The sequence below is a fragment of the Colias eurytheme genome, chromosome 21 (assembly GCF_061535395.1).
Source record: "Colias eurytheme isolate Ceu_HAF_F1 chromosome 21, ilColEury1 Martin Lab GWU primary, whole genome shotgun sequence".
NCBI classification, from domain to species: Eukaryota; Metazoa; Arthropoda; class Insecta; order Lepidoptera; family Pieridae; genus Colias; species Colias eurytheme.
This window is the reverse complement of record NC_143000.1, coordinates 895,375-914,774: the sequence shown is the minus strand read 5'-3', so window position 1 is coordinate 914,774 and position 19,400 is coordinate 895,375. Positions and strand designations below refer to the sequence as shown.

Here is a 19,400-nt window from a genome sequence, read left to right as displayed (position 1 = left end):
ATAAATTACACTTTGTACATATACTGTCATGTAACATAGCCTATACGCATTACTTTCTGTCACAAGATAGATTCCAGATGTTACATCCCGTGTGTATAAAAAAATCGACGATAGAAGTTTTTTTATATTCTTTAAATCCTATCCTAATAACTATAAACGCGAAAGCTTGTAAGAATCTATGGATTTAACTTTATAACTTTATAAATGCACCTCTTGCCCATAAACTAATACTTACACTGTTTTTCCTTGACCACCAGGTTGTCTGGAAGAGATCGCTGTCTTAGCGATAAGACCGCCTGTTGTGCTCAACTGTGTCTATTTATTTTATATATTTACTTTTGTAATTTTTATTTATTGGTGCACAATAAAGTATTTTTGTTTGTTTGATTTATGTTTGTGACTCTTTCACACGAAAACCACAGAACTGATTTTTATGATACTTGGCAGGTAGCTTATTTACTAGAATTACACATTATCTAAAGAAATGTTTACTTTTGTCTGCGGGTTAATTGCGCAACACATTGCTATTAATTCATTAATTAAAATATTCATTTAAAGATATAAATAAACAATACCTTCAAGAAGTTCCTCTGAGCCTCTTCATCGACTCGGTACAGCTGTTTCAGCACCATCACTTCGTTAGTGGCTCGATGTGTCACTTTGTACACGTGCCCGAAAAAACCTGTGCCTAATAGTTCACCCTGAAAAAAATAAAACGTTTTAAGCATTTTTTTTTAATATTACCAAAAGAAACCATGCCATGACATAACACTTCCTTAATTGCAATATATTTTTGCCACCGACCTTTGTTTTTATTTGCTTGTTTTAAGTGACCATATAGACATTTGATTAGTCATTTGTTTTTCATAAGTGCGAAAAATTTATAGGCATAAGTTGAGGTTAAAGTTATCAGTCAAGTTTTTTAGTCTATGAATTTATACCCCAAAAATCAACAGCATAAAAATTTCAAAATTATAACAAATAACATAAAACTCCGAAAAGTTATGCTACTACGAATTAAACCAAACTATTAGTTACCTGTAATAGATCAGAAGCTCGGAACACCTTCTGTCCGGGCGCCGGCTCAGCCCTGAACGACCTCGCTCGGCTCAGATCACATAACACACCACTCGATTCTTCCCCATCCACACTACAATTAAGATTTTCTTCTATATACAGGGTGCCCCGTTTATAGTGGTCCAAAAATTTTTTTCAGCTTGAGAGCATCATGAGTAATCATTTAAAACAAACTTTAGTTAAGCGAAAACTTATGGTTTAGAAATTATGATTTTTTTTATAAATAATCCGGAGTTTCAATATTTTTGTCACAAAACCACTCTATTATGAAAACTACTGGACCGAATTGAATGAAATTTGGTATAGGTATAGCGCAATAACCTACCTATCGCACTATAGGCTCATCTTGTGTAAATAATTAGACTGCATTTTTTTATTTTAACTTTTTCTGTAGTTTTTTGAATTTCTCGGCAAAATATTGATTTTTCGAAAAAATCCTGTGAAAAAAAAATGTACCACCAAGGTTTTGCTGGTACTGCTAAAAACTACCTTAACATAGGGTTATTCTTGACACAAAAAATCATAGTTGTCCTTCGATTGTAACATCTTCAAAAACAACATCATGTACAGTGCGACACAAAAGAGATGAAAATAAATGAGGGCGCCACCGTCGCTCATATAGCAACACTGATACTGCGACGCAAGCCATCTTGATACTATAGAATAAAAATCCAAAAATCTATATATATAATCTAAAATAAATACCGCGATTTAAACCGTTATAATTGTTTCATTGTAGCAATAGTGTAAATTTAAAACAAAAATACATTAGTATTTTAATTGACCTACCTAGGTCAAATTTTACTTAAATGTATTTCGAATTAGTTATTTTATAAAAATCGGTCAAATGCTTAGACTGCAGAGGCGCACATAGAATCAAACATACAAACAAACAAGCATACATGCAGCTCAAACACATTACCCTCTTTCTGGGTCCGTCGGGTAGAAAAAAACAAGGCGATTTGAAAACCACATATTTTTATTTTTTTTGTAGATAAATTTTGTACATTAATATAATTCATCAAAATCTAAATATTCTACTCCTTCAAAGGACTGATCATCACTCTGTTTCGAAGTACTGGCAAGAGGGTACGGGGCATCTTCAGTATCTGTAAATATGATACAGTAAATATGATTTTTTTTCTTATGGTTTGATTGATTAATAGAGAGATAGCTGTATGAAAGCAGTTATCACTATACTATGTAGTAAAATCTAAACTAGGTACTTTATTTGAGGCTGGTTGGATTGGATATAACTTCTTGACTCAAATTGTGCTGGTCGCACTATAAAAACTAGTTTTTGTTTACATACAAATAACCTCAAATTAAATTGCGAAAACGTAATAATCGCCATACATACATACATTAAACACTCGTCACTAATGGAATATTCTATTTTACGTAGTACTGAGCAAAAATAACTGGAATCTCACCGGTATATTCTGCTGTACGTTTGTAAACGTTTTCCAAATCAGTCAATAAATTTCCAGCTTGAAATTCGGACAAACACCGAATAAAAACTTTATATACCACATCACGGACACCGCTACGTTTATCCTTTTTCATGATGTCTCCTTTTTTATTTAAATTTCTTGTTCTAAATAACAATTTTATCTCAATAATTCTCCACTTCACGAAAAAAACAACAAATTTTTATTCAACTTGACAGCTACATTGCCAATTCAGGGTTGCCAGATAATGAAAAACGAATTAGTTCCAAAATAATTAATTTCATCTCTTTTATGTCGTACTATACATTAAAGCATGGAAATCGAAAAATTACGAAATTTACCATAATTTAATTTTAATCATTTGGAACGGCCAATTTTTGATTAAAGAACCATTTATTGCCATAAAAGTCATTACAAATCAGTATTCACATGGCTATAAAACTATTTGAATGAAATAAAATTTTAACCTGCCAGCCAAGATAACGTAACTTTATTCTAATGTCAATTTATTGAGTTTTTTTTGTTGTTTAGTTTTTATGTTTAAATCTTAATAAAAGGTTTGGAGAATTAATAAAACAAAATAAATATTAATTAACATATTGTTTATTTTTTACAAAAGGTTTTCAAAATGCCGTCCGCCTTTCGCTAAACATAATCTGCATCTGCGTAAGAAATTTCTTCGCAGCCTATTAAATGGCTGCCGGCTTTCTTTAATGACTGTTATATCCACTTGAATTTTTAGGTATGAACCTATGGTAATAAATGGTATAATACCATAAATTGGTATACAAATGTACCTATGTATAATGAATGTATGGTTATTTATAGGCATAAATTCAAGTCGCTATAACAGCCATTAAAGAAAGCCGGCAGCCATTTAAAAGGCTGCGAAGAAATTTCTTACGCAAATGCAGATTATGTTTAGTTAAGGGCTTGGTCTAGTAGTGCAAACAAATGCATCCTGTCATCCTATATCACTTATATGTAAATAATACAAATGTACTAAGGGAAAGTTGCTCCACTTAATTTTTAAAAATTAAATCATTCGTATAATTTAATATTCGTAATAAGTACCAAAAATGACAATTTGAAACAATTTTCGTGAAAATTACACCGGGTGATTTTTTTTTTATCAGTACACAAAATTTGCGCATACTTTCTATTGATATCTTCAACTTCATGTTTATATAACTGATCAACTTTTACAAAGAAATTTGGACGAAATATAAAAAAAATAAGCTTTCCATACAAAATGCTTAACTCTATACATTTTTTTCGACCTAAGTTTCTTAGTGAAAGTTATTCAGTTTAACTAATAAAACGGATAAACAAATTTTGTATTTAATAAAAAAAATGTAATGTTTGTGTTAAAAAATTATAAAATAGAAAAATACGCAAATGAAAACAAAAGATATTTATTACTGACTAGCTTCCGCCCGCGACTCCGTCCGCGCGGATGTCAGTCTTCGCGTCTTCTACAGATTTATTATATTATGTATAATATATAGATTAATATTGATAAACCTAATAAATCTTTTGCTAGCATTCTGATGCTTTATCGGTTGCACTGGATTAATCTCTTTTTTTTCAATCGCTTGAATGATATAGGATGGGTCCTTGATGGGCATCGAATGCTGAAGTCTCGAATCAATCAATTCTGACAGTAGGCAATTTATGTAAAATCTTGATAATGGTCCATCATTTTATTTTGCCTAAACGTTACATACTTTTTTATATATTCTATTTTTAACGAATGATTCACTCCAGTCCAAACAGCAAATAAGCAGACTTCTGCTTCTGCAACGTTTAGTTGTCCCTGAATTTGAAAAAATAGTCATGATTCTTATCTATGACAAAAGTGTTATTTTTTGCATTGTATTTCAAATATTAATTTTTTTTTAACCGCATCTTCCGCATTCATGTCTTTTGCCGGAATTAGACATTTAACTTCTACTAGTCCCATTTTTCCTTTTTGATATGGGAGTGTATAAAGTAAATTTTTTAGATATTTCTCGTTATACTTTTAAAAAGTTATTATTGTCATTTTGCTCATTAGGTAAAGTAATTTCGATATCAGTTTTAAGTTTTTTGATACCTGCAATAATAACGTCATAATCGCCTGCACATACTTATCGATTACACCCTGTATACAATCCACCATCCACATTCATAATGTTTTCCTGTCCTCCTCTCCTTTACGCTGTTCACCGATACATTTTAAATGAGTAAATCTGCTACCACTGAAGGATGTTTCATTGTGATCAGCAAATTTTCACCACTGTTGTCGATTATTTGTTTTTCATTTTTAATCAGCAATTGGGAATTATCAGTTTTGTTTTTTGCAGATTGGTGATGTACCCTAACAATACGTCGAAAAGGGAAAGCATCAACGAATTATCGTTTTCGTCCTCTTTTTTTATTCTTCGCGTCTCTGTTACTTCTGTTTGTTTAGTTCTCAACCCCACTGAATTTTCTATGTTATTGTGATCTTCCATTACATCTGAGTTTTGATGATGTGATGATAATCCATTCGTTTTAATATTGGTACTTAGAGTTGGTAGACTAAACTAGAAATGGTGGACTAAATTTGTCAGCGCGTCTGTAAGATCAGAATATAAAACCAACATCCTGTATTTAAGTTACAAAATTAATAATCAAACAACATGCCGCTACGTTGAAAATGACTAGAAGAAAAAATTAAAACACCTCGGATCAATTTTGGAGTAAACAAATCATTTTCCCCGTATGGGGATTTCCCCGGATGAACTTGGGAAGTTCAAGTTCTCAATACAAGTTTATATTATATTTCGTATTTCTCAAACGAAAAATAAACATTTTTGGAACTTCAAAAAAATTATATTATAAGAAAATTTATGAGCTTACTTTAGTTTTAAAGAAATATACATCCCTTTACTGACACCCCGTAAAATAAAGAAATTGTTGCCAATCACCTTTGCAATCTATTTGGTTTCATTAACTTTATGTTCGAAGATAATTTTTTTTCTAGTAGTTACACGCGTATTTTTTTCCTTTATTTTCCATATCGAAATCAAATGTTTAAAAATACGAATATTTGCACAAAACTAAGATAAAAATAATCAATAATTAACAAAAATATTAAATTTAATGAAGTAGAGCAACTTTCACTTCGGTATGAAGGAAAATCGAGCGTAGAGCACACGTCAGAACGCTCCGGCCCAAGGAGCGCGACTAAAGAAATTCGCTAGGATTTTTACTTATTATTTTAAATATTTTTTTAATATTTAAAGAATTATCAAAATTCAAAAAAAAAAAATTTAAAGGATTAATACTCATTGGTCTTCAACCAACTCGAATAAATTAATGGAAAAAATAACTTTTAGCAGTATTTATCAATCGATTTTGTAAGGCAAAAAATGGGAAATTTAATGAATTTATAACGTCCTAATTAAGAAAATCATAAGTTTTTCGGCAATTGTATTCAGCAGTTTTTAATAACGACTATATAAGGATAATAATGCGCTGATCAGATTGTGTAAATTGTAATCGGTTGCAACGTAGTGAGTGCACAAACTTAGCTCGAAATGTCTTTGGGGGAAAGAGACTTATCTCTAAGGCCTGATTAAGGTAACATAAAGTAACTTTATAAATGTGAAAAAATTCACGCGCATTGCGTATATAACACTAATTGATAAACAAGAAAAAAAAATTCAGTTTATCATTTCATTAGCCGGGAAAAAATTGTCAAATAACTTGTTGAAAACGCAATTTTGCTAGACTGCAGCCTTAAGGCGGACTGCATTTCAAAAACCTTTTGTAAAAAATAAACAATATTTTAATTAATATTTATGTTGTTTTATTAATTCTCCAAACCTTTTATTAAGATTTAATCATAAAAACTAAACAACAAAAAAAAACTCAATAAATTGACATTAGAATAAAGTTAAGTTATCTTGCCTGGCAGGTTAAAATTTTATTTCATTCATTTTAAGTTTTATAGCCATGTGAATACTGATTATTAATGACTTTTACGGCAATATATGGTTCTTTAAACAAAAATTGGCCGTTCCAAATGATTAAAATTAAATTATGGTAAATTTCGTAATTTTTCGATTTCCATGCTTTAATGTACATGATGTTGTTTTTGAAGATGTTACAATCGAAGGACAACTATGATTTTTTGTGTCAAGAATAACCGTATGTTAAGGTAGTTTTTAGCAGTACCAGCAAAATCTTGGTGGTACATTTTTTTTTCACAGGATTTTTTCGAAAAATCCATATTTTGCCGAGAAATTCAAAAAACTACGGAAAAAGTTAAAATAAAAAAATGCAGTCTAATTATTTACACAAGATGAGCCTATAGTGCGATAGGTAGGTTATTGCGCTATACCTATACCAAATTTCATTCAATTCGGTCCAGTAGTTTTCATAACAGAGTGGTTTTGTGACAAAAATATTGAAACTCCGGATTATTTATAAAAAAAATCATAATTTCTAAACCATAAGTTTTCGCTTAACTAAAGTTTGTTTTAAATGATTACTCATGATGCTCTCAAGCTGAAAAAAATTTTTGGACCACTATAAACGGGCCACCCTGTATATCGACTGACCAGTTGGCTTGGTTGGTAGTGGCTTCCAACCCAGAGGTCGTGGGTTCGATTCCCACCCGGGGTAAATATTTGTGTGATGAACATAGATGTTTGCTCTGTGTCTGGGTGTTAATTATCTATATATTAGTATTTATTTAAAAATTATATATATGTACCTATGTTTATCAGCCATCTGGTTTCCATAACACAAGCGAAAGCTTAGTATGGGATCAGATTGTGTTTTAATATAAAAAAAATAAAATAAACAATTAAATACATATAAGAATTTACAAAGTTGTATATATTTATTTTATAGTTGTGTGGTGATAAACTTTTGTAACTTTTCAGAACGGCTAGAGATCGAAAAGAATTACCGTTGAAATCGTTATTGGCTGCAAGATAAATTGTGTAGTAGACTGGAGTTAAAATTTGCTATAGTATTAGATATAACCACTATTAACCTCACCAATCTTAGTGCATTCTATCATTAAATAGTTAAGTTCAACCTTTCCTTAGGGTGTACCCTAAGAAAAACGAAACAACACTTACACATCAAGCAACTTCGACATACTGCTACTCCTCTCCTTATCCCCAAGCAACGGCGAAGCGGGTGTCTGTCTCCTCTTTATAACCCGTACCTTCCCCCCCTCCTCCCCTTTCCTTTTAAACAATCTCTCCTTTTTAACTCCCTCCTCTTCTGCCTTTTTGGGCACTTTAGTATCTTCCTTTATTTTCCTTTCTACTGGTGATTTGTCGTGTTTATGTTTGTCATCGTTTGGTGTACTGATGCCGCGTTTTGCGTTTATTGTGTCCGGATTGTGTTCTATTGTAAGCTATAAAATATTATAAAATATTATTTACATGAATATTTTATTTGTTGAACACGAGAATACTTTATTCGTTTTTGTAGAATTTGAATACTTATCGATTTTAACTTACTTATTTTACTTAGCTTTATTACATGACCCAATAAATACGTTCATAAAATATTATAGTGCACAATACTGAAAACCATTTTGTATTGATTGATAAAAATTTGTTAGTACGTATATTATATTCCATTTTTTTTGAGAGAATATATCATTACATAATAGTTAAGTCATAAATGGAGAGAGATATATAACGAATTAACATTATATCAGTGTAATAGATTAAGTTAAATACTGCTTATACTTTTTTGAAAACAATATTATTTTCAAAAGTAAATATGTTACCTGTATAACATCAGGCCTAGCCAGCACCCGCTCTATTTCAGCCAAAGGCCGGTTCCTCACGGGTGACCCGTTTACTTCTAGCACACGGTCACCAATATGCAATGTGAGCATACCACAGCTTGAGTCTATCCTGTACGTGGAAGAAGAATATTTTTTGGGTGGCTGTTTAAAAAAATGTAAAATGGCCGGTTTCACAGCTTCTATTAAGTTAATGCTGCAGGTAGAGTAGAAAAAAATTATATAAAAATTGTAAGTATATGTACATCATAGTTTTAGATAGACAAAAAGTAAAATAGCTTGAAGAGCTTTTCAGAGATATTGTCAACCAGTGAAATCAACCTTTGATGAATGCAAGTAATGATTCGTTTTGAACTTTTGAGATTCGAATTTTATTTCGGTGTTTTACTCTATTTCGAGGTCGTGTCTAGTAGACCATAAGGATTTTGGTATTTATAAATCATTTAAGTTAATACAGGCCTTAAAATTAAAGGTCCTTAAGGAGAACGAATCATTTCTTGCCAATGGTAATTGATAACATACTAAGAATTAAAAAAAAAAAACTAAACAAACAAGCGAATTGCAATAAGTATTGATTTCAACACACTACATAAAAAGAAACAACCAAAGCACAAACATATACATTGTTCAAATAAAAATAACACAAGTAAAACAGAATACAACAGGTACTAACATGAAAGAAGTAATTTTTACATATAGTATAGTTCAGGAGACACAGTAAACCGAAACGACATACTACCAATAAAACCATACAGCATCGTGTTACGCAAAAGCATGCGTCAAACTACACAGTCCAATCTCACGTACTAATGACACTGTGTTAACTTTGTACCCTACATCACGTGACGAAAGGTACCCTATATAACTCATGCATTAAATTATATGTACATTCTATTCAGGTACTGTGCTTATGTTGTACCCTATACACAGTCCAGTCTCACGTACCTGTGGCACTGTGTTAACTTTGTACCCTACAAGACGAGACGAAAGGTACCCTATATGGATCATGCATTAAATTATACATACACCTCAAGTACTATGCTTAGGCTGTACCCTATAATATCATATCAACCAAGCGTCAAACTACCCAGATCAAGCACATACAGGGTTAGTTTTCAATGACCAGCCAAAATTTAAAATTATGATCTAGATATTAAACCAAAGGTCCATTTGAAATATTATTGTCGAATAAAAAAAAATAGCATTCATTTGAAAATGTCTCACAATTTCCTAAATCGTAAACACGCGATAAGCTTATTGAGAATCAATGCACTTGTGTGCGTGCGCGCATCGCCAAATTTATGTGTGTGCTAACTTCTACCTATCTAGGTTGTTGAACTGAATTGTGCTTTTGTAATAACACGTTCGCTTTTTAGTGGCGGACAGGAATGAATTCTAATTTAAAAAAAAACGTTTTTTTTTTTTCATTAGATCGAAAATGTTATCGATTCTGAACCATTTCTGAAAATTTGGCCAGTCATTGAAAACTAACCCTGTATACCATCACACTACGCACCCCAAGCACATATACCCTGAAACCACACATATACCTATGGCACGTGAGATGCACGCACGCCTGCAGCGCGGCGCGGAGTAAAGATCGCACGAGTGCGGACAGCTTGCCCGCGCAACGCTCGCTGCGAACGTTGTTGTTAATGGTTTATGTTACATCGGTAGTTTTAATGTTTTTTTGCATGGGGAATTTATTATTTTAATATGGATTTTAAAGTGTAAATTACTTAAGTTTTAAGAACATTTTTACAACTTCTTTATTATGAAAAGCAAGAGAAAATACAAATGTAAGTCAAGTATTAAATAGGAATTCATTGACTTTTTCAATAAGTCGTAAAAACTGTCCCCAGGGCTTTTTACTCTCAAGGAATTTTTAATTCGTATTATTGTATTTTCATTTTCATAGTTTGAAAATTGAAAACATCGCACTGGATTGAATACGCATTTTTTTAAATTTAATTTTACCGATGTAACATAAAGTGGTTAAAATGTACATGATCGTTAAAAATATTATAGATTACAGTGAGATTGCAGTTGTCAGAGATTTTGGTACTTTATTAGATAAAATGGTATACCTAAATTATGATAACTTTTGGCTTTTAAAATATATTACCCATAAGACAACTGCAATCTTTACGTGGGTGATAATTAGTAGTTACGCTTTAATTTTTTTTTGTCTAGCACATTATCAAACCCTTTATTACTGCACTGAGCGGACATAAACTAGTCTGCCTCCGGCTTCACTCGCCCAGTTTAATTATTTAACTGATACATTTATTTGTACAATAAAAAATATAAGTAACATCTTGTACCCTACAAACCCTAAAAAAATGCACAAAAGTACCCAGGTATTAAAAACAGCGTATATGTTTCAATATGATATTAGACAAAGTTTCACAACTTCTAGATATGTTCCAGTTAGCTTATCAGACAGTTAAACAATGAATTATGTATTAACTATTAAAGTATGCGATAAAAAGTGTTAAATAGGCTATGTGTGACTTTATTAGCAAGAAGTTAATCTGGCCCTTAAAGTTTGTATATTTTTAGTGACACAAAGCAATTTTATAATCCATAAATTTAGTGTTATTTACATTAATATAACACCATTTGTTAACACAAATTCACACTCTTACATAATTGATGGTTTCTTCAATAAAACGAACTGTAGAGAAAATAATTTCAAGTGAACACAACTATCAACACTGATATACGGCGTAAAACTGTGTTTTTGATTTCATTTTTAATATAATTAGGTTATACTAATGCAACACACCTCTATTAAGGTAATACTAATGACTTTTTAATTAATTTATGTTTGTGGAATGTGTGCCTATCTATTTCTTGTAATATTAAAAATATAAAATTACTTTTTTTTAAGAAATGTATGAAACAACTGCCGTCTGCCTGTGCCTTTATTATGGTAACACGATAAAAATAACACATAAGACATAGTGTACAATACAAAAGTGTAAAATGTGTGTATATACATTACGTAGGGTAGTGTGATAATATCTACATGTGTACACGTGTGTAAAAATGTGTATGTACGTATACTCACTGCGCGAACGAGCGCCTTGTTGAGTACGTATTTTTTGGGTGTATCTAATCTCTTGTGTAATATAATCGTGTAATATGTGTTCGTGTAATTGTAAAAATTGAATTGTGTGTACATTTAAATAATTAGACTAATTTGCTTTCTATTTTAATATTTGCACACCCAATCGATGGGTAGAATGTATTAGCCACATAATATTGTAATTAAAACATCTGTAATTTGTAACTACATTCTTGCAAATAAATATAATTTGAATTTGAATTTGTACGCACACGAGTGCGTGTATAGCGAGCCGCCATGTATAAATTATAGTAAATGTTAAAAATATGTTATGACGATTTTAAAGTGCTTCTAGAAGTCTAATTGAATAATTAAATGTTTGAGTTTGAGTTTTTGTCTACGTGCGTATGTTGCGTGTGTCGTGCGTATGTTGTGTGTATCTACATGTGTACACCTATGTTTATATGTATTTTGTACACTTGGCGTGTGTATATAGCGAACCGACATATATATAATGTGTCTGTGTGCATGTATATATATGTGTATATGTATGTATGTATGTGCGTATATACTCACTGAGCAATAGAAAGCGCGCCGCGTGTAGAAGCAAGCCGCAGTGCTCGCGCCGGGAGTCGAACAACGCGGATCGCGTGTCTCTCGGTACCCACGCAGCATGTGTAGCACGCACCACTATGCGAAAAATGTATGTTTTTTTTAACAAAAGCACAGTATTAATATGGATAACAGTATGGAAAGTGACATGTCTTTAAATGAAATTTTTAATTTTATACCATTCCAATAATTATAAATGGAATTGGTAAGGAAAAGAAAAAAGAGTGTAGTTTAAGCTATCTTTAAGTTTGCATTCTATATTCTAGATTTAAGTGCAATAAAGTATTAATAAATAATAAATAAAGAGCGTGTATGCCAAGCACACATGTCAGAAGTGAAACTTCTTTGACAAGATTCAAAGATATCAAAATCGTCGCCTTACTCCATGACGCGACCTTGAAATAAAGAAGTTTCACAGGTTGACCCCGCACAGGATTTCCTAGTGGGTTAACCAAGGATTTACAATTTATGTGAAATTTTGTAAAAAAAATGTGAAAAATAAATAATTTTTTTTATTTAAATTTTGAATTTTCTCTTTAATAAACATCAAACTCACCAGTACAAGTGCGATCTATCAAGTAACGCGTAAGTCGCTGTGTCGTCAATGTGCGCGCCGCACGCCTCGCACGCGAAGCACTCCGGGTGGAAGCGGTGCTCGCCCGCCGCCATCACCGGGCCAGTTATTATCTAAAAGTCAAATTACCACTTTAATTCATGGCAGTAGTGTTCAAAGTCTATTGCGCTCATTAGAAAGCACTGCTGTTCCCCCTGAAGACAGCTAAAATGGGGTATATTCATGTTTTTATTGTTTGTCTTAAATTAAAAGTTTACTATTTTATAACGTAGAAAAAAATATTAATGGGCTTCAAAACACTCTAGATATTTTTAAAAAGAAATTTAAAACTTTTAAAAAATTTAAGCAGTTCAAACGCCGCCATTTTAAGCGCGCTTTGCGTGATGTCACATGACACGGTCAGTGGGTTTAGGTCCCACACCTTAGTGTTTACTGTGGAGTGATGAATACAATGTCGTGTCAGATGAAGTCACATTTCGTTCGATCAATGGTGGCGCGTTTTGGAAGTTCGCTCCCTTATTTTGCACTTTTTGAATATTATTTTAGGGGTTTAAATAATAAGTAAATAAAAAAAATACTTTTCATTATAATATTACGATAATAATATTCGAGAAAAAAATATTTTAGGCCATTTAAAATTTTATGCATATTCCCTACTAGCGGTCCGCCCCGGCTTCGCCCGTGGAACATATTTACGTTTTCTCAACATGAGAACCATCCTCGTACTTCAAGGAATATAATAGAAAAGAATTATCGAAATCGGTTCAGCCGTTCACACGTGATGCCGTGACAACGCGAAACGGGTGCAGACCCGCCGCCTTTTTATAGCTCCCGCCGCGAAGCGCGTCGAACGCGGCAACTGATACACAAAAATAATCCTTATGGCATGATTCTGTATTCACGCGCGATGACTTATAGCGTATTTCATGTATAACTTTGGTGTTTCTACACCGATTTACATGATTCTTTTACTATAACCTGCCCAGGAGTATGAAGAATAATTGTGCCAAATTTGGTTAAAATCCGTCATGTAGTTTCTGTTTCTATAGCGAATATACAGACAGACAGACAGACAGACAGACAGACAAAAATTTTACTGATTGCATTTTTGGCATCAGTAGCGATCCCTTATCACCCCTTCATAGTTTTTTTTTAAATATATTTCATGTACAGAATTGGCCTCTCTACAGATTTATTATAAGTATAGATTAACCGGGTTGCATTTAGACGGTCATGTGCGGTTACATTGCACTACGTTCTACGTTCGGCGAATAGTTTAAATGTAATATATTCTATCTTTGTCTCACTACGGAGTACGTGAATGTGTATGTTACTATGTTTGTGTGTGTGTGTAGAATGTAGATAACGCGGAATGTCTGTAAATGCTAGTTTGTTGGCATAGACCGCTTCTACGTCGGTGTGTGTGTCTCTCTGTGTGTGTGTGTAGAATTACTAACTGTTTTTAACATATGCATTATTCAATTTAATTAATAGGTAATTAATCTTAACCTTTCAATACACTTGTATGTGCATATTTTACCAAGATACACCTTTGATTTTGAAACCTTGTCTGATACGTTAGCATAGCACAATAAACTATTTTTTTTTTATAGTTTTATGTTTAAGTTTTCTCTACAATATCTATTTTAACAACTTATGGAACATCAACCATAATATTTATCTTTCTATTTTCGAAGTAAATTATAAAGTGCATTTATAGACATTCTATGTGTATGACTAACCTCTGAACATTGCTGACAAATATCCCCAAATCGCGCCCAGTAATCCGCCTGGCAAAACAAAAGCCCGCCCTTCTCGAAGTACCACGTCGTCAGCTGAGCATCGCATACTGAGCACCTGGAAGATATAATGAAAAATTATATATATTTCCGATTAATAGTTTGTCACAAAACGCGGTAAAACTTTATGAGAGTACCAAGAGTACATACAGAACTTCTGACAACCCATATAACTATCTCATGAGGTAAACTACCCAGCCCAGCCTAGTACAGGATGCTCCCAACGCTTCTAATCGACAGAAATGTACCTAAGATTCATTGTTAGATAATAAACATAGAAAAAAGAGACGAATGCATACAACAGAATTAAATTATCACGACCACTTATTTCAAACAGTGTATGAAGAAATAACTGACCTAAAACAGTCTTTGTGCCAATCCTGCCCCAGCGCGGACACGTAGTCTTCATCTCCCAAATCATTTAAGCACCCGGCACAGCTGTGGCTTTCTGTAACAATAACATTTTAATAATTTTTTTATATCATCGTCGGCAAAAGTTTGTGGGGCGCTTGATGGTAAACGCTACCACCGCCTATCAAGCCTATCAAGAGACTCGACTTCCGTTCCGTTCCCTTTAAAAACGGAATGGATTTCCGTTTTTGTTTTTGGGATATCTATATCTATACTAATATTATAAAGAGGAAAGGTTTGTATGTATGTATGGTTTTCACGCATAAACTACTGGACCGATTTTGATGAAATTTGGCACAGATAATCTTTAGACCCTGAGAAAGAACATAGGCTACCTTTTATTGCGAAATATGTACCACGGGCGAAGCCGGGGCGGACCGCTAGTAACTAATAAGATGTGATTGTTACAAATTTGAAATATCTACCTAGGCGGAGCTGGGGCGAACAGCTAGTCCCTAATAAAGAAATGATTGATGAAAGGAACATAGGTTGGTAACAGTGAAGAAGGGAACTGAATGATACACAGGATCACTCCCATACTACCATTTCACTTAAAACCTTTCATATGCTAGAGCTGGCAAAACGAGCTGGTGGTAAGTCTGAACAGCGTATACCAGCGCCCGCCAGAGGCATTCTCTCTGCAAATGGATTGCCACTGGCCAGCTTATGGCAGAAAATATGACAGGAAAACCTTAACTCTTATTCGGTAAATCCGAAACAAAAATAGCATATACAGACTGTTGATGAAACCAAGCCCAAATCCGACTCGCACTTGGTCTGTATTTTTATTTATTAGATACCTACTGGGGAAAACCTCTATACAGATATGTATTATTATACAAGTCACATGCTAATTCGTTTTAAAAGATAAATATGCTTTGATTTAATCTGAGATTACCACTAATGATAAGTTCGGAAATCAAAGTTATCTGTTAAAACATAATTAAGACGATTATATTGTTGTTTAAACAATACAGTGAAGGAAGTATACATATACATTTTTTCTTGAGGATGTAATTAATTAATTTAATATACAATATAAAATAATTAAAGATAATTTTATTACCGTTTTAAATTTAAAATTATTTCCGAAGCAAGAATGATACTTATACCTACTATTGCATGTTTCCTACTTGAATACTCCGCTTTAGAATATTTTCAAATTTGAGATTTTGTTTTTTCAATGCAACTGATTCTCGTTCATAATCCGAACGTTATTTTTTTCCTCAAAAAGATTCAAGATTTATTATCCTCAATAAGATTTCCTTTAGAAGTCGCAGAAAAAAAAACATACTAATATTATAAATGTGAAAGTTTGAGGATGGATGGATATTTGTTACTCATTCACGCAAATACTACTGAACCGATAATAATGAAATTTATTATGTAGGTAGCTGAAGGCCCAGATAGGCTATCCCGGAAATCTCACCGGAACGGGAATTATTCGGGATTTCCTTTGAAAACGCGGGCGAAGCCGCGGGTGGAAATGTAGTAAAAAATATTCATACGACATAAATATAAATCCAGATACAAACAATAATACCAAGTATATATAAGATCAAGGCCATCGCTATTACACATATTCAAGAAACGCGCGTCGTACGTGTTGTATCTTCAAACGTTTTCCTAGAAACAAGTGGAAACATGTTGACTGTAACGAATGTGATGATGTTTTGTTAAATTGCGAACGATAACATCTAATGATATTACTGATTGCCCGTATACTGATAATAAGGGGCGCCGACAAAAAACCCCGTTTGATGATTCAATCCATACTAATATTATAAATGCGAAAGTAACTCTGTCTGTCTGTCTGTTACTCAATCACGCCTAAACTACTGAACCAATTTACATGAAATTTGGTATGGAGATATTTTGATACCCGAGAAAGGACATAGGCTACCTTTTATTGCGAAATATGTACCACGGGCGAAGCCGGGGCGGACCTCTAGTTTAGTATAGAAAATTTTTAGTGCTTCGAACATACCATAGATTCGTACAATATTTAATCTCACTTGTAAGTAGACTATTAAAAATATTTATCTTCTTTTAATCTAAGAGCGGAGCAATAACTTATCTAAATTCCATATAGAAACAGTTTACAATACGCACAATGCCAAAATTTTAAATCGAATGTCGGATTTAAGATTAAGCTCTTTTGCTATAAATCATACTGTAGCCAAGTCAGACGAGTTATAAGTACCTACCATATTTTATGTAGGTACTATTTGTACCATCCTTTACTCCACACTACACACGTATCAAACCTAATTAAGTCAATTATCGGATACACAACACACATTATAAGATACACGTAAACATTATAGATTGTCTTACAAATTATCAGACCAGTCCACATACACAACAAAAAGAAACACCCTGTAGCAACAAGCAAGCAATTACCGATTAACATACCTTTTCCACGATATCAATGTTATGACGTTGTTGTGATGTTTTTAAAACAATCACTAGTTGTACATAATATGCAGAGAGAATAACGTATTCTATCCATGCTGTGCTTGATACTAAATCTAGGTAATTGCTAAGTGCAACGTGCAAAGCGCATGTGCATAGCCCGGGATAAAATTCGCTCGTAGGCCCTTCTACCGGCTATCGGAAATATTAAACACTAACTTTACTTTAATAGAAAGGTTATAAAGTAATAATTAATTTGGAATACATGTACATATGCAATTTTTGAAACATTATATAACAATAATATTAGCCCATTGAGCCCCGAACGGCCCGATCGGGCCACGACACAATAGATTTTCTATTGTGTCTGTGATTCCGGGGCCTGATGGATAATAACATTTCCATCTCTATATTTTTATGATTGGGCCTTCGCGTTTAACCAGCATCGTACATGTCCTTGATTTTTATGGTTGCCTGGAAGAGATTGCTTTATGCAATAAGGCCGCCTATTTTGCATTTACCATATTCATGTTTTCATGTAAGATTATGTTTTTATTACTGGTATACTGTACAATAGGTGTCATAAATAAAATAAATCATAAATATTTTTTACAATTTAAAATATTAACAACATCAGAAAGCTTAGTCGATTGTCCAAAAAGTAGGAGGATCTATATTCTTTCGTGTTTTTTTTTTTGTTCATGTCATCGATAATTTTTTAAATTTTTTGAACATCCTGTGTTATGTATACCGAGATAAGTAATTTTTATCATTTCCGCGTTACTAAGCATAACATCGCATATCATTGCGATTCTCAGAAACTATAGATCGTTGGAAATTATTCAATTTGCATAGTAACAAATTTTTTATTATTATTGTAAGGTTGTAGAGCTGTGGTAATGTTTAGTTTTTGGAATTCCCTACTTTAAAAGGAAAAATATCGTAGTACAGTATTTATAATAAATTATTGAGCGACTAGTGACAATTATTTATTTCTTGGTTTAACTTAAATATCGGATGCGTAAAAAAATTTATATTTTCCTTTAAATAAATAAAAAAATATTAATATTCATTAAAAAGTTTTAAAATAACTAAATCACATTATAGGCACGCCGCGCCGCGGCCGCGCAGTACAGTCACGCACGAAAACTAAAAAAAAAAAACCTCATTGTAAACATTGGCGGGAAAATCCTGTATGAACCCATTCATGTACACACGGCAGAAAAGACTCGTCATGTTAAAGGATGTGCGTCATTTATTACGCAAATAAAATCGTTTGCTTTTTTTCAATGTCCTTTCTAATGCAGCGCATGCTTAGAAAAATATGCAACAAATACAATGTTTACATTTTTTCTTATTAATACGCTGTTATAAGCGTAATTTGTATGTAACCGTCTCCTTTATACCTACTCGATTTTGATAGGCAGGTTTCATCCAAACTTTATACACCATCACGAGTTTATGCGTGTTTTTTTTTACTTGTATTAAGTAATGTGTGTTATTTTTGTTTTATGAACGACCAGCATTAATAATAAGTCACTCATTTTAGGTTTTTTCACTAGCAATAGTTTTATTTCGCAGAAATATCGTTTATGAAGTGTAACAGAATAAAAAAGAAGAATAGGGTATTGAATTTGAAATCTTGAAAGAGAAAGAAACTAGGCTACATGTACATTAGTTTATGACTGACTCATTGTGAAACGGGATGAGATAATAGGAACCCTGGCGCCGATTTTCTGTAAGGGTGACCTAATTTTACAGAAGCATTTTTGTTATATAGGTGTCTTTTATCAGAGACACAACTTTTTGCCCATATACAAGTTTACATTACATTAATTATTATTCAATTCTATGTAATTTTTTTTTAAATATTTTCTCCCTTATAAGCTTACTAGATTTCCGCCCGCGGCTTCGCCCGCGTTTGCAAAGGAAAACCCGCATAGTTCCCGTTCCCGTGGGATTTCCGGGATAAAAACTATCCTATGTGTTAATCCAAGTTACCCTCTATATGTGTGCTAAATTTCATTGTAATCGGTTCAGTAGTTTTTATGTGAAAGAGTAACAAACATCCATACATCCATACATCCTTACAAACTTTCGCCTTTATAATATACTAGATTTCCGCCCGCGGCTTCGCCCGCGTTTGCAAAGGAAAACCCGCATAGTTCCCGTTCCCGTGGGATTTCCGGGA

General features: G+C 32.9%; 1 protein-coding gene across 1 annotated transcript in view; it reads right to left on the bottom strand.

The window, feature by feature from the left end:
- LIMK1 (LIM domain kinase 1) overlaps positions 1 to 19,400 on the bottom strand; it is a 50,774-nt gene that overhangs the window by 28,607 nt on the left and 2,767 nt on the right. Inside the window, exons 2-10 of the mRNA XM_090114604.1 lie at positions 14,741 to 14,831; positions 14,327 to 14,441; positions 12,567 to 12,697; positions 11,975 to 12,088; positions 9,879 to 9,965; positions 8,311 to 8,440; positions 7,646 to 7,929; positions 1,039 to 1,150; positions 576 to 701 (exon numbers count right to left, since the gene is read on the bottom strand). Of these exons, the coding sequence (XP_089970730.1) occupies positions 576 to 701; positions 1,039 to 1,150; positions 7,646 to 7,929; positions 8,311 to 8,440; positions 9,879 to 9,965; positions 11,975 to 12,088; positions 12,567 to 12,697; positions 14,327 to 14,441; positions 14,741 to 14,831 (1,190 nt within the window). The remainder of the gene's footprint in view (positions 1 to 575; positions 702 to 1,038; positions 1,151 to 7,645; positions 7,930 to 8,310; positions 8,441 to 9,878; positions 9,966 to 11,974; positions 12,089 to 12,566; positions 12,698 to 14,326; positions 14,442 to 14,740; positions 14,832 to 19,400) is intronic.